The sequence below is a fragment of the Charadrius vociferus genome, unplaced genomic scaffold (genome assembly GCF_000708025.1).
Source record: "Charadrius vociferus isolate BGI_N301 unplaced genomic scaffold, ASM70802v2 scaffold484, whole genome shotgun sequence".
NCBI classification, from domain to species: Eukaryota; Metazoa; Chordata; class Aves; order Charadriiformes; family Charadriidae; genus Charadrius; species Charadrius vociferus.
This window is the reverse complement of record NW_009648074.1, coordinates 1,661,535-1,676,064: the sequence shown is the minus strand read 5'-3', so window position 1 is coordinate 1,676,064 and position 14,530 is coordinate 1,661,535. Positions and strand designations below refer to the sequence as shown.

At 47.8% G+C, this 14,530-nt stretch overlaps 2 protein-coding genes across 4 annotated transcripts in view; one reads left to right on the top strand and one right to left on the bottom strand.

The window, feature by feature from the left end:
* Positions 1 to 5,971, top strand: part of STRADA (STE20-related kinase adaptor alpha) — an 11,441-nt gene extending 5,470 nt beyond the window's left edge. For 2 of the 3 annotated variants that reach the window (XM_009883838.1, XM_009883837.1), the window contains 9 exons: positions 467 to 560; positions 1,064 to 1,185; positions 1,319 to 1,427; positions 1,547 to 1,670; positions 2,524 to 2,695; positions 3,315 to 3,419; positions 3,679 to 3,920; positions 5,035 to 5,077; positions 5,748 to 5,971. In XM_009883838.1, coding sequence (XP_009882140.1) covers positions 467 to 560; positions 1,064 to 1,185; positions 1,319 to 1,427; positions 1,547 to 1,670; positions 2,524 to 2,695; positions 3,315 to 3,419; positions 3,679 to 3,920; positions 5,035 to 5,077; positions 5,748 to 5,900 — 1,164 coding nt within the window. In that variant the 3' untranslated portion in view covers positions 5,901 to 5,971. Of the gene's footprint in view, positions 1 to 455; positions 561 to 1,063; positions 1,186 to 1,318; positions 1,428 to 1,546; positions 1,671 to 2,523; positions 2,696 to 3,314; positions 3,420 to 3,678; positions 3,921 to 5,034; positions 5,078 to 5,747 lie in introns of all 3 variants that reach the window. The other variant, XM_009883836.1, reaches the window with a different exon arrangement.
* Positions 5,972 to 8,322: 2,351 nt separating this feature from the next.
* RNF113A (ring finger protein 113A) lies at positions 8,323 to 14,524 on the bottom strand. Its single transcript, XM_009883835.1, has 10 exons — positions 14,393 to 14,524; positions 13,986 to 14,062; positions 13,759 to 13,863; positions 12,178 to 12,285; positions 11,783 to 11,892; positions 11,472 to 11,578; positions 10,820 to 10,909; positions 9,840 to 9,933; positions 9,054 to 9,160; positions 8,323 to 8,542 (listed from the first exon to the last, which is right to left on the bottom strand). The coding sequence occupies exons 1-10, from the start codon at positions 14,490 to 14,492 to the stop codon at positions 8,454 to 8,456; spliced, it is 987 nt and encodes a 328-aa protein (XP_009882137.1). The 5' UTR covers positions 14,493 to 14,524; the 3' UTR covers positions 8,323 to 8,453.
* Between the last annotated feature and the right edge of the window lie 6 nt (positions 14,525 to 14,530).

The following is a 14,530-nucleotide window of genomic DNA, read 5'->3' as shown; positions in this document are numbered from 1 at the left end:
GGAATGCTGACTGCCCCAGTGCAGAGAAGTGCTACAGACAAGCTTTCCTTTTGCCTTTGCTCAGGCAACAGGATGGTAGCACAGAAGTTTGTAATTAATGGGAGAAAGGTAGTTACTATAAAGTAGTACATCAGATGTCCTGGGGAATATTAATTGGCTTTATTATCCAAATATTCCTAAAGAAATTCTAGCTTGCAGTAATTAGGAACCTACCTGTTATGGTTACATGTTTTGAAACACAGATGTCTGGATCTTCTGAAATGAGGCATCTCCTGGCTTTCAATTGATACATAACCATTTAAAATTATTTTAACAGCAATTAAATTCTCTCTTCTATATTCAGTACCGTCTTATTATTTTAAGGTGTGCAATAATATAAGGAACAGATGATTTTTCCAGCGTGTGTTCTTTATTTCTTTTGACCTGACTTCACTTTTTTTTTTTTTCCCTCCCAGGCAAATATGAGGCGAGCTCCGAGTCGATAGCTTCTTCCCCTAAAAGGGACACCATGAGCAACTTCCTACCAGACAGCAGCTGTTATGAGTTGCTCACTATCATAGGTAATGCTACTAGTGGGCTGGAGGATTGGAAGTCTGCTTCACAAAGAAAATAACTTCTGCAGATTTGTTGGCCTTTTTTACATTAGATGTCTGTCCTCTTTGATCTTAAAATCACTTTAATAAAAAATGAAATGCCAATCCTAAAGGCTTTCAACTGAAAGAGGCATGTGGTGGTTTAGTGATACTGAGTGTGAAGTACAAAGTCAGCAGAAGCAGCCTAAAACCTGTCCCTGTTCTTGGTGGGGCTGTGGCCTAATTATTTTATTTCTACCTCAGTTCTGAACTTGAAAGATGGGATAATATTACTGGCTAGGAGGATTTCTCTCAATGGGATATGTGCCAAGGAAGGTGGTATCTGATGGAGCCATTACTCTTTTTTCACAAGGCCAAAAATAGTTTCAGTAAATGAGTGTAAAGATTATTTAAGGGTCAAGGACTGGAGGAGTTCTCCAGAAGTGTGTAGTGCCAGAAATATTGCTGAAGCTGTAATGCCTTTATTTCAGGCCGAGGCTTTGAAGACTTGATGGTTGTGAACCTGGCCAGGTATAAACCCACAGGAGAGTATGTCACAGTCAGAAGAGTGAACTTGGAGGCCTGCACAAATGAAATGGTCACATTCTTGCAGGTAACACGGATCTACTAATACCATAATGCAAGTTTAGGAGAGGACAGACAGCAAGAGCAGTGCTAATCCATACTGTATTCATATTTCTGCATTTACTAAATTGAATCAAAATGTCTTAATTTATTTATTTTAGGGGGAACTTCATGTTTCTAAGCTCTTCAATCACCCTAACATTGTGCCATACAAAGCAACTTTCATCGCTGACAATGAGCTATGGGTAGTGACATCTTTCATGGCCTATGGTAGGTGGAGACCGAATACCTTTGTCTGAACATCATATTGCGTGAAATGGAATTGAAGAGGTGAAGTATCCATGGAGGTTTTTTCCTGACCAATTAAGAGGCGTTTTCTTTCTTTTTAGGTTCTGCAAAAGATTTAATCTGTACCCATTTTATGGATGGGATGAGTGAACTGGCTATTGCATATATCCTCCAAGGCGTATTGAAAGCACTTGACTACATCCACCATATGGGCTATGTACATAGGTATTAAAAAAAAAAAAAAAAGCAATCCATTTTCCTTCTGTTAGAAGTTCTCAGAAATACTGCTGATCGTTAGAGCAGAGTGGATAGTTCAAGAGATGCGGAACGCATTATTGAGTTTTGTATTACCTTGCTGTTAGAGCAAGTCAGTTTGATACTCGGCGGAAATTACATTCTTGATCTTACTAAACTGCATGAAAGTGTCACTGTGGAACAAACTTATCACAAAGACCACTGCGTATCTAAAATCACAAGTGCAGCTCAAGTTGGTAGTCTCCAAACTGAGACTGACAGTGCCAGTGGGGTTATTTGCCCTGTTCCTGTTAAAGGTCCCGGGTCCAAAACCTTCAGTCTTGCATTCTTCCTTGCTACAGAAACGTTCTTTGGAAACCTGCAAAGCGGGTTAATGTTTGTAGAAGCTGGTTTTGCAGAGCATTCAGGATGGTTGATAGGAGTCTCAGCCTCCTGGTAGGAGGCTGATCAAGTATTGTCCTGTGCGTTGAGCTGCCCAGTAAAGTAAGCTTTGGTCCTTTCCAGAGGTGCTCACTAAGGATGAATTTCTGTTTAACACTACAACTTCTCTTAATCTCTTTCTAAATCACTGTCTCCACCCCTTAGTATATTTTTCTTGTTCTCTGATATATCGCTCGTTGCGAGAGTAAATTTCAGATGCTAAAAGTTTGAGGTTATTGGTGATTACTACCTGTATTGGATGTACTGTAAAAGAAATTCAGCTTACCTATGCCTGCCTTAAATCCTTTGCAGTGCTGTTCTGCGCTAAGTCTTCCTGGGGAAGCTGTAAGGAACGTTAACTCCTTTGAGGCCAAAGAACCTGACTATTTCTGCTTTTTTTCAGGAGTGTTAAAGCCAGCCATATCCTGATCTCTGTAGATGGGAAGGTGTACCTCTCTGGCCTGCGGAGTAATCTAAGTATGATCAACCATGGGCAGCGACTCAAAGTTGTTCATGACTTTCCCAAATACAGCATCAAAGTCCTGCCTTGGCTCAGTCCTGAAGTCTTGCAGCAGGTGTGTTAAAAAAAAAAATAAAATGCTAGTTTTTAGTGATATATGGTATCTCTGTATAATTTTCTGAGTTCTTGTGGTTTGTTTGGGGAGTGTGTGTGTGGGACACATGACAAAAGCCACGGGGTTACTTTTTCTCATGATGAGCTCTACCATTTTTTTTTTTCCTATTCTTTTTACCTTAAAAACAGTGACCCCTAGCAAGGGGAAACCTGTATTTCTGTCAAAAGGGGCAATTGCTGAGAAGCTCATGTTACAACATTGTCTTTTCTCCCTATAGAGTAGGGTGCGCGCGAATGCAAGGAAAAAGAAGGGGAAACAGATTTGGAGCAGGCACGGGCCGAGTGGGTAGAATTCAATCTGATCTCTGTTTGGCTAAAAAATTTTCTTGTAGGTACCCCTACAGATTCTCCCATTAGCAAAGTGTTACATTAGGTGCCAGTTACCCTAAGGTGGATGCCATCCCTACTAGCTACCACCACAATAAACCAGCCTATACGTGGGTTGTACTATTTCTGCTCTAATCCTTTGGGTTTGCTGTTCTGCATGTTGAATCATGGGTATTGCCTGTGCAATCACATGGAAGTCCACAAGGCTAATTTTTCTTTCCCTTTTCATCTAGAATCTCCAGGGTTATGATGCAAAATCTGACATTTACAGCGTAGGGATAACAGCCTGTGAGCTGGCAAACGGACACGTACCGTTTAAAGACATGCCTTCTACTCAGGTAAGGTTTAAATGCTGTTCCTTTCTTATCCTTCATCCTGGCACATGGAAGTGCCTTGCTGCACTGGGATGGGAAGACGGAAGGGTGCTGTGCCTACCTGAATTCCCTTCTCATGCTTTTTCCGTAGAATGCAGTGCTTATGTATTGAACCTTTAGTGTCAGAATGGTCATGTCCAAATTCTGAGGACATTAGAAATCCACTGAGAAATCTTAACTGTCTAGTCTTTGTGTGTGTGTGATGTTGCTCCTTCTCTTCCAGATGCTCTTGGAAAAGCTGAATGGAACTGTTCCCTGCCTGCTAGACACCACCACAATCCCTGCTGATGAGCTGACTATGAAGACCTCCCGTTCAAGTGCTAACTATGGGATGGGCGAGAGCATGGCTATTAGCAACGTGAGAGCGGCCAACGGAGAGCCAGCCCTGCACCCTTATCTTCGGACCTTCTCCACCTACTTCCATAACTTTGTAGAGCAGTGCCTCCAGCGGAACCCCGATTTCAGGTAAGTCCAGGTGAAAGCTGCTCTTTGCGGACCTGCACTATTCTAAGCCTGATTAATCCATGAGAATCAGCAGAGGTTGTTCAAAGTTTTCTTTCCAAAAGTGTAGTGGAGTGAGGATGTGCTGCATACATTGAGAAGAGCAGTCCAAGTGTGTAAAACAAGAGCAGTGTTAACACTTTGAGACACTTTCTATAAGACAGTCTGAAGAGTTCTTTGCGGGGGTAGAGCAGTGCTACGTGTCAGGAAAATAAACTGAACAACTTGACTTTCTGATCCCTGTGAGGCTATGTTTAGCCAATTTCCATTGCTGCGAATGTCTGCTGCTCAGCCAGCAGAGAATAATGATAGGGAGTAATCAAGAACTGTATTTTCTTCTGTAGGGTCATCTTCACAGGCCTTCACAGAATTCACAGAATTGTTAGGGTTGGAAGGGACCTCTGGAGATCATCTAGTCCAACCCTCCTGCCAGAGCAGGGTCACCTACAGCACGTTACACAGGACAGCGTCCAGGTGGGTTTTGAATGTCTCCAGAGTGGGAGACTCCCCCACCTCTCTGGGCAGCCTGTTCCAGTGCTCCATTACCCTCAAAGTAAAGAAGTTCCTTCTCATGTTAAGATGGAACTTCCTATGTTCAAGTTTATGCCCATTACCCCTCGTCCTATCACTGGGCGCCACTGAAAAAAGACTGCTCCCATCCCCCTGGCATCCTCCCATTAAGTATTTGTATGTATTAATAAGATCCCCCCTCAATCTTCTTTTCTCTAGACTAAAGAGACCCAAGTCCCTCAGCCTTTCCTCATAAGAAAGGTGCTCCAGTCCCTTTAGCCATGACGAACTTCTCTAGCGTACCACACTGCTCAGAAGCTTTCCCTTGACCAAACATTGGGGCGTGCAAGTAGGTGACTTGCACAAGAAGAAGGTTGAACTGCTTGCATAAAACATCATGTGAACATAATAAACAGTGCTACTGGTTAGGAAAGGGAGATACCCTATAGCTGAGGTGTGAGAGAGGCAGGAAGGACCCCGGTCTTTTCTATCTTCTGCCTCCACTAACTAACTTTAAACACTGATGCAATTTCTTATGTACTTATTTTATTCTAACTCCCTTCTACAGGCCAAGTGCAGGCACTCTGCTTAATCATCCCTTTTTCAAGCAGGTAAGGAACTCATTCAATCTGCAGATAAAGAACAGTAGCTTTTCTGTAGTTGTTGTCTTGCTGTGTCACTGAACCTAGGGGTGAGAATGTTGAGTTGCTGAACTTTCTGTGATCTGAAAGGATTAAGTTCGTTTGGTGACTAACTATAGTGCAGCTTGGCGATCCTCACATTCTCCTGGGAGGTGGATTGGCTGTTCTCATGGCTGTTCCTCAATGCATCTTCCTTATCTAAACAGAGGACGTAAATCTGTCCTATATGCCAGCAGCTTTTCACCCACAGAGTACTGGGGCAAGGGAGTCCTAACCTGGTCTTTACTGAGACCAAACTGAGGTGACCCGTGCATTGCTTAGAGCTGTGCAGCACGTTGGGGAGCTCCAGCCCTGGCATGGGAAAGGGCAGAGGTTCTCCTGCCCCTGAAATGATTTGTCTGGCTTGCTCTCAGCTGAGGTGAGCATTGGGACCACAGTACCCACGTGCTGCTGGAAAGACTGTATGCAAAGCACTTTCTTGTTACAAGATGAAGTGTGAAAGCCCTGCACATCTCTCAGTGGAGGTGGAAGGATAAAACTGTGGTCTTAGTTTCTACCTATAACCACACGTTGTTGCTGCTGGCCTGCAACGGGCACCTCTGGGGAAGAATTTCAGCAGCCGAGTTCTCTTTCTGTGCAGATCAAGCGCCGTGCTTCAGAAGCACTCCCTGAACTTCTGCGCCCCGTCACCCCAATCACCAATTTTGAAGGAACGCGGCCCCAGGATCCCAGTGGCATTTTTGGGCTAGTGTCAAACCTGGAGCAGCTGGATGTGGATGACTGGGAATTCTAGAAAAACAGGGACTACACCTCATTCTGGAGGAGCTTTCTGGACATTGTAATTTATTCGTCCTGTTCATAAAAGTTGATGAATGTTACACATAGAAGAGTTTACAGGTCCTTGGGAAGGAACTTCAACTGCCTCTTTACTTAGGAAGTAGCCTGGAAACAAATGGATCAACCCCAAGGAACTGTGGCGTATTCCAGATTGGTGCAGTGCCCAGAGCCCCAGTTCTTGACGCTGAGCACTGGTAGATCACTTGAACGTGTTGAGTGAGTCTGTTTGGTCTCTATTTATGTGTTTCTAAAAATCACTGGCTTCCTTGTATCACAGTTGAAGGCTGCATGTCCCTACCATCTTTGGTTCTTTCTTTTTTAAGGGTGCCTTAGAGTTAAGGGGAGGCAGGCACAGCTCTTAGTTTTGGGCATTCTCATAGAGCTAGTCTGATTACTGTTACACGGTAAGTGTGGAGGGTGGGGAAAAAAGGGATTATGTTCTTAAATTTAGTCACTGCTTTGTGATGGAAAACAGATGATCACAGATGACCAGATTCTGTTCCAGGCTCTTTCACTGTATCAGGCATTCCTCTGGATTCTTCCAGTTCTGGAGAAACCTTTTGAAGAGACTCCTCTCACTTGATGCTGAGCACTCTGAACCCCAGGTCAGACGGGGCTTTCCAGCCTCTGCTCCCATGGCTGCCTGGGTCACCAAAGTGAGTGTGTATGCCTGTGCAATGTACCAGCTTTTTTATCCCACAGCACATCTCGTTGAGCCTCCTGTTAACTGGGCTGGTTTCACAGCACCTAACACTCATACCAGCTTGTTCTCAGTGACTTACCCTGGCGCAGAGGAAAAATAAGTTGATTTTCATGCTAAATCCTCTTGCTCACAAAACTCCTCTTTGAACATCATGTACAGAATTGATCTTAAGCCTTCCATTACCGTTGCTGTTCTGCCTTCCCTGACTGAATGACAGGTATAAGCTCGCTTCTCACGTGGCTCCCCCTGATTCATGGCTGTGTGACTCTGCCCTGCTGCTGTGGCAGCTCTCCCCCAGTCCACGGTATTTGTTTCTTGGAGGTGTATTTAAGGCTTTTAGTTTCACCTTTCTAAGGACTGTGGGTGCTGGATGTCTTTCTACTCTTTAATGAAGCACTGAGAATCCAGTCCTGTAGGTGTGCTTGATGGGAGTAGTGGTGCTGGCAACTGATCCTTCTTGTGTTTATAAACTGTACTTGAACCCAGATAAAGTTTGTTACTCTAGTTTTTTTGCCAAAACAAATAAAATATTTCTGAAGTTTTTTTTTTAAAGTTTGCTCTTGCTGCAAGGTGATGGAGTGGAACAGAAATGATGATGCAGGCTGGCTGTGCACGCTTACTCCTTAGGAAGCTGCTGCTTGCACCCCAGCTGGGTGGCATTAGAACATACATACCCAGATGAAGGCAGCTGCTGTTGTACGGCTTACCTAGCGGCTTGCAGCACTGACTGCAACTCTGCCTTCAAGTTTCAAAATCATATTTCTTTCAACTAAGAGAAGGTGCAAACAACTGTTCTTGCTCTCTTCTGAAAGTTTCAGTAGAATGCACTTGTTCTCCTGGAGCAGGAGTGTTTGTAAGGGCAGACTACACCAGCTAGGACAGGCCCACTTCTACCTCCTCTCTAGGATCACGTTCGGCTCCTATATTAAAGCCAGTAGATCTTCATTTCCTAGCTTGTTATGAAGTCTGCAGCTTGCAAAAATCCTTATCCATTTGCCACAAGCCTGGACAGGGACTGGGTCACAAGAAAAAGCATAATACCAGTCAGCATAAAACCTTTGGGACTGAGTTAGTGATGGTTTGGAGGAGATGCATTTCCTCACAGAAGAGGGATGTTTCAACAGAGGTGTTACCCACTGACATCCTAAACCTCTCTTAAATTCTCCAAGGAACCAAAAGGGAGGCAGAAAAGACAGGTGGGAAAACACTGAGCTATAATAAATCACAAGTAACTGCAGCACTCTAGCCTGCTTTCCCCTGAGTTAGCATTTTTAGGGTGAAGGATGAACTTAACGCCAGCTAATATTTCTCATCCCTTTCCAAGCTTTCAGCTCACTACATGCTCAAAGATTATGCACTTAATTTCCAGATAGTTTTATGCTTATACAGCAGCCTGAAGCAAGCAGGATCAGCACAAAATTAGGAGTGAAACAGCAGCACCTTGGTCAAAAGGAGAAGTTACGGAGTAACTGAATGCACAGCCTTTGACACCTCCTTCCCCAGTGCACTGCTGTACTCGGAGGCAACCGCTGAGGTCCTGCTGGCAGCGCGCGGCGGTAGACAGCTGTGCTCAGTCCGACCTTACTTTACTTACATTAGTCTTACCTTACTTACTTAAGTTCTGTCTTATGCCTTCACAGAGCAGCACACAGGGAGTCTGGCACAGTCAAGGATGCCGTTTTAAGTAGCTTCTGGTTGGATTACACAAGCACTGGGTACAGCTGCTGACCCCAAGGCAACTGCTGTGAGCTTTTTTTTTCTCCTACAAAAGCTTTATTCAGCTAGATACAAAACGGGGTGGTCCTGCTACTGTGGCTCCTCTCCATGGTCTGAATGCTGCTGCTCTTCCCCCTCTTCTTCCTCCGCTTTGTGTTTTTCCAATTTTGCCATGAGCTCTGAAAAAGAGGAACAGGCAGGGTGAGACTCCAGGGGCAGGGGCTGTCCCACACCAAAGCCAGGTGCTCAGGTCCCATAAACACCCCTCTCCACAAGAAGCAGGGCAGCTACGCTTGCCCACACACAGGCTCAGCTAGGAGCTACCACCGTTTGCTGAGTCCAGGGCACCAGATGTTACAGTCAGAGAATCCACCAGTGCATTACTGACCTGCTGGCTACAGCATCAGACCAACGGCTGGCTACCTCTGCTCCTGCAGCACACACCCCACACCCAGGACTCACACTCCCCGAGTTCCCCACCTTGGCAAACACAGATGTTCCTTTTGCACCTATGGAGCCACCCGGGCCATGATTTAGTCTCCTGGCACTAAAGGAAGCTCTGCCAGCAGCCAAGAGCTGTGAGCTCCAGCTTAGGGCCAGCCAAACACCAAGAAGATACCCCAGGAGCTGGTGCCTTTGCTGCTCCAGATGCTCCCACTGAAGGCCCTCTCTCCCATGGGGGGCCATTACCTTTCGCTGGGTTGAAGACTCCATTGGTTTGCTTGTCACACACGTAGCAGCGCTGGGATTTGCGATAGTGTTGGAGGGCACAACTCTCACAGAAGTAGTGCCTACACCTGTATGGAGACACAGATGCCACTGCAAGTCACCAGATACAACCACTGTGTCCAGGAGTTAGAAATTATTGACTGCTGGTCCTTGGAGGGATGCAAGAGTGAGCTGCATGCAGAGCTTCCACTGCATGGTTGTCCCCCATGAAAGGTGTTTCAGCATTGCTTCACTGATGTGAAGTGATAGCACAGGGCCACCAGTAAGCTCTTCCAGACACCAGGTACGCAGCACGACAGCCAGCAGTGAGGGAGAGGGCTGGCAGCACACGATGTCCATGCTGCCCCCAGCCTGCTCCTCATCCTTGGCAAGATCTGGGCTTCCCCAAGAAGCCAAGTTTCTCTGCTCATGCAATGCAGTGTGCCATTTGGTTGTCCCGGAGGAATGAAGGCATGAAAACAAAATCTCAAGGTCAAGGGGAAAGATGATGTAATCATGCACCATCCGTGGAAATCTAAAAGATGCCTGGACAACAAAGGCTTGAGCTCCCTTCCAAGGAGACGTAGTTATGAGACTCCCTGATTATCAGAGAGAGGATTTGCCCACCCACCAGAAAGCCAAGGGAGACAACAAGCAGGTTCCACCCACCAGCCTGTGGGCAGTGTTCATATGTGGCTTAACGCAGAACGACTAGTGGACTTGGTCGACAGCAGACACTTGGCTCCCCATGCCAAAACAACCACTTACTTGGTGACCACGGGGTTCTTGAAGGAACTTCTGCAGATGAAGCATTTGAAAGGCATATCCTCTTCATCGCTGCTCACCTCATAGTTTTCCTCATCTGCACAAGAGAAAGTTAACCAGACTGGAGCAAGAGCAGAGGCAGCCAGACCAGCCCATGCGTGGGGTGTGAAATATTAAATATGGGGAGAGTACAGCAGGTGGGATTGAATCTCTGCTGGAAACAATAGAGCTCTGGCATCTGGGTGTTGCTGATGTCACTAACACATGTGGGACTGAGATATAATTAGGTCTAATGAGCCACTGTGCTTGTTGCTCATCTCACAAGAACAAATTCTTTTCTACCTCGCCCACTGACTGCTATAAAGAGACATATCCTCCAGCCCCCTCCTATTTTTCAGATTTTCTTCCAAACCACCTGCCACCAAACTCTTTGGCTCCAACTGAACAGAGAACACCCTCTTCCCCCTGGCTGCACAGCGGTTCATGAGCAACACTCGTGAGCCTTAGGCCACAGCTACGGACACAGTGAGTGAGAAATAATGATGGGACATAGCATGAAAGCATCCCACCGCCGGGACATCTGGGGGGCAGATGGTCACATCTCCCCAGCTCCACACAGCTCGCTGCTGGGACCCATGCAACAGCAGTGCTATCCTTTTATAGAGAGCCAGAGGAAATAATTCTTTCTGGTTGCAGTCCGTGGTTATCTGAAAGCAGCAGATTTGCTCAGCACTGTCAGTGGTTACTGCCCCTAAGGTCACCCTGCAGCAGGGAGTTCCACAGCTTTGGAACGGAGTCCCTTCTGTCTAATATTAATTCAACCTGCAACTCAATGCAGTTTGAGACAGCAAAGGATCCATTTCCTTCTTAGTGATCCAGTATCCCTAAGTGACGTTCACTTTAGGGCATGGTAAGAGGCAGGACCTGGTGGCCTCATCCACCATTAGCTTAGGCAGAGGGAGAGCAGAGGGGTGGTGCCGTACCGTTGACTCCATACCGGCCTTCATCCAATTCCCGTTCAATCTGCCAGCCGTGTTTGTAGTCCGAGCGGTCGTGGAGGAATTTGCAGCTGTCTGAGCAACACAAAGAAAGAAGAATTAACACTCTACCCCACGCAGCTGAGCTGTTATCTGGGCACCTCATTCAGGGGCAGCCTGAGCTCTGCTCAGCAGGTGAAACCTGATTGCTTCCCCACCCACCTACGCTCCAGGGCAGCGCCAAGCTCCCGGAGCAGGCGCAGGACCCCTCTCAGCATTGAAAGGCCACAAGGATTGTGCTGTGTGTGTCACAGCGACAGTTCCAGCATTTACACACATGGGAAATGGGATAAGGAAGAGGAAACCCCATCCCTCACATGGCCTCAGCAGCCAAAATACCTGTGGGAATGTGGGTCACTGGACCCAGCACTTAGAACCACTGATCAGAGGCCATCAGCTTTCAGAAGGGCCAACACAAATTACAAGAACACTACATGAAACAGCTTTGCAACAGCATCACACACCAGCTCTGCAAACAAGTGCCTGTAAATCAGTTAAGTGCACATCTTAGCGCCACAAACACAGGATCACAACGTAAACTGGATCTCTTGGCAGATCTGGTGCAGTGCATGTTCAGCTGCAGGCAAGATCCACTCACCTCCAAAGCCGCAGAACCCAGTTTCTTTGTAGTCCTTGCAGATGTCAGGCTGGTAGTCCCATCGCACCGTGGCCCGCAAGTGCTCCGGAGCACGGATGGGTCCTTTTCTGAAAGGGTGGGAGAAGGCTCAGGCCGGCTGTGCAGCTGCAGTGGAGAAGGCCCCTGGGGGCCTGGTCAGAACCAGACACCGGACTCGTTAGACAGAGAGAAGCTGGCAGTGACAGCAAAGTTCAAGCCCCAAACAGGTGCCTTTAGGGATGGTGCCCGAGCTCCTCTGTGGTCCCAGTCCTCTGAGGCTCATCCCAACCTACCTGACCATTCCTGAAGAGGCATTTCCCATCGATGTGTCCTTGGGCTTTACATACTTCTGGTAGTTGTTGATACCACGGTAGATTTTATCATCTTCCTTTCCTCTCAGCTCCTAGGAAAGCAGAAAGAAAGGTGATTAAGGATTGGGAAAGCTTCATGACACAGATTAGCTTTCACCTGTCTGACACCAGTCTCCCTTCCACCCCCCCCAGCCCTTCCCTAATACCAAGATGCCAATACAGCCAGAAAGTTCCCCTATTTACAAGAGTTACACTCTTGGCTTCCCAAATTTCCAGGGAGGAAGAGACTCAAACTCTTCTTGGTGTGCAGAAGGGGATAAGTAAAGCACATTCCCCTGTTGCAGAACACTGACTCTTACAGAGCATGGCTGACTCACCTCCTGGATTTTCTGGCTGCGCTCGAAGATGGCCTGGGCGTCTTTCTCCTTCTCCGTGTCCAGTTCATACACTGCTGTGGCTCCCATGTCTTCTGGGCCAACAGGTTTCTGAAAAGCATGAACAACTTGTGACAACAGTGAAGAGAAAACCTGTAAAAGACAGAGAGCTCCTTGGCTACCTGGAGGGTCAGTCACAGAGTGAGTACTGGACATGGCCTGCTTTACCTTCCACCAGTTTCTACCATCCCTTAGCGCCTGCTAGGGAGAATCCCCCACGGGCCAGATCAAGCCTAGTGCTTGCAGGAAACACTTTTCCTTACTGTACTCCTTCATGCTCAGCCTCGGCTTAGCTGGAAACTGAACTCAGGTCTCCCATGTCCAACACTTCAATCATGACACCATCCTGCCCACACGCAGGATGTTATGTCTGAACTTTTAACCCAGCTGTGGGTGGCTTACATTCAGTTTTAATGCAGTGATCTCGTTTAGGTTCCTCTTTAATGGACTGAGCAGACACCTATTCCTAGTTTTTATCAGATCTTCAGGAACAGCTGCACAGAAACCAAAGAATAATCACAGCCAGCCTCAATTAAAACCAAATGCAACTTAGGTGCCAAAAGCTTCTGGAGCCCCAAAGCTGTCATGTCCTCCTGTTCCCTTCCATTTCTCCCACAGCAAGGAGGGTTGACAATGTGCTGCCCCCCTTGGCAGCAGCCAAAGCAGTGAATAATTACAGCACAAGGTTATATTCATATTAATCTGTAATGATGTGACAAGGAGACCTCAGTCTGACCCTGCACCTTTGACTGGGGACAGTTAGGCAGTATTCCCATGTTACACAGAGGCACAGACAATAAGGAAATAGATCCGAAGAGGATCAGGTGTTGATACCTTCTTTTAATCCTACTTATATCCTGCCCTTGCTCATACTAATGGGGAAAACTTCACTGGATCAAGAGAAAAGTTAAGACAGAAATCTAGTGGGAAGAGCAATTTGGGCCGTACCAAACCCTCACAGCTGACTTCTTTTGGGCTGTACCAAACCTTCACAGCTGACTTCTCTCCACTCCAGATGTTAACAGGACACCGAGGACACCCCACCCATCAATCCCAAGAAAACAATAACCTCCTTCTGTAGCTCGTACCCCATCACTAGTCACAAGCATAAAGATGGGTGCACCTCATAAGCCACCTTGAATTCTTTGCGGAGGATGATGGTCTAAAACTGAAAACACGAACCCAACAGTAGGGAAAACCTGATTCAAGTGCTCCCTCTCCTGAAAATTTTGTGTGATGTTGGGCAAGTCCAGTGGCATCTTGGGGTTTTAATTCCCACCTCTAACAGGGAAAGGCCTTAGATGGCCTCCTGAGGGTGCAGGGTGTATTAGGGGAATAAAGCTAGCACAAGCTGCTTGGCTCTTAAAAGTGAAAGGACAGAGAGGTGCATCTATAGGGGAAAAAAAAAAAAAAAAGGAATTGCTGATCCCACATCCCCAGAGCCAAATTCTCTCTATCAAGTGTGGGGTCTGCCAGTCCCACCTGACCTCACACCCCAAAACCACACTCCTGCCCAGTCCTTACCGCCGACCTTGTTGATTTGTAAGTGACTCCGATCTCCTTTGATGGATCCTCATCGTCACTGCTGCTCAGCGCGTATGCGGGCCTCTCCTTTGTGGATCTCCTGGTCTGAGAGGCAAGAAGACAGCAGGTATGAAGGACAGAAAGCTCCAACACTGCCCAGCTGGAGCTTGGCAGGCCACCGCAGATGCACCTCGGACAGAGCAGTGCCCTCCCGCGAGCTCCCTTACCTTCTGGATCATGGGGTTGGGGGTCTCCCGCCGGCGCTCCTTCCGCACCACCGTGCTGCCCTCCTCACCGCTGCTCTCTGAGGGGTAAAGCCCAGGGGTAAGGGTGCGCCTGGGGGCAGGACCTCGGCCCAAGCGCAGGCTCTGCTGGCAGCCTCCCCCCTCTGCGGGCTGGGGACGCCCACGGGAACGTGCAAGAGGCCGGCGGAACCCCCGAGGGCGGTGGCACGGCAGGACATGAGCCCTTCACCCCCTCCAACACACGGACATCGGAACGGCTGGAGAGGGATGCGAAGCCCCTCCGTGTGGGGGCAGCGCTCCGGGGTGGCAACAGGCCCTCCCTCGCCTCCCCAGGCTATCGTAACGACCCGGCTCCCGGCGCCCTCCCGAGGCCCTCCGTCAGCCCTCACCCTGCTCCTGGTCGCTGCTGGGCCGCTTGCGCCGACCCCTGCCCGCCGCCAAGCCCCGCTTCTTGAAAACGAAGCTGCAAACCGACCCCTCCTCCGCCATCTTGCGCCGACGACCACTGCCGGCGGCGGCTAGAGCGG

Excerpts from the sequence above, each read along its gene's own strand:
- RNF113A (XM_009883835.1), bottom strand. The coding sequence starts at position 14,492 with ATGGCGGAGGAGGGGTCGGTTTGCAGCTTCGTTTTCAAGAAGCGGGGC. Across the intron at positions 11,893-12,177 it reads GCAGCCAGAAAATCCAGGAG|GAGCTGAGAGGAAAGGAAGA; the intron begins GTGAGTCAGCCA and ends CTGCTTTCCTAG. Across the intron at positions 10,910-11,471 it reads TGGGTTCTGCGGCTTTGGAG|ACAGCTGCAAATTCCTCCAC; the intron begins GTGAGTGGATCT and ends TGTGTTGCTCAG.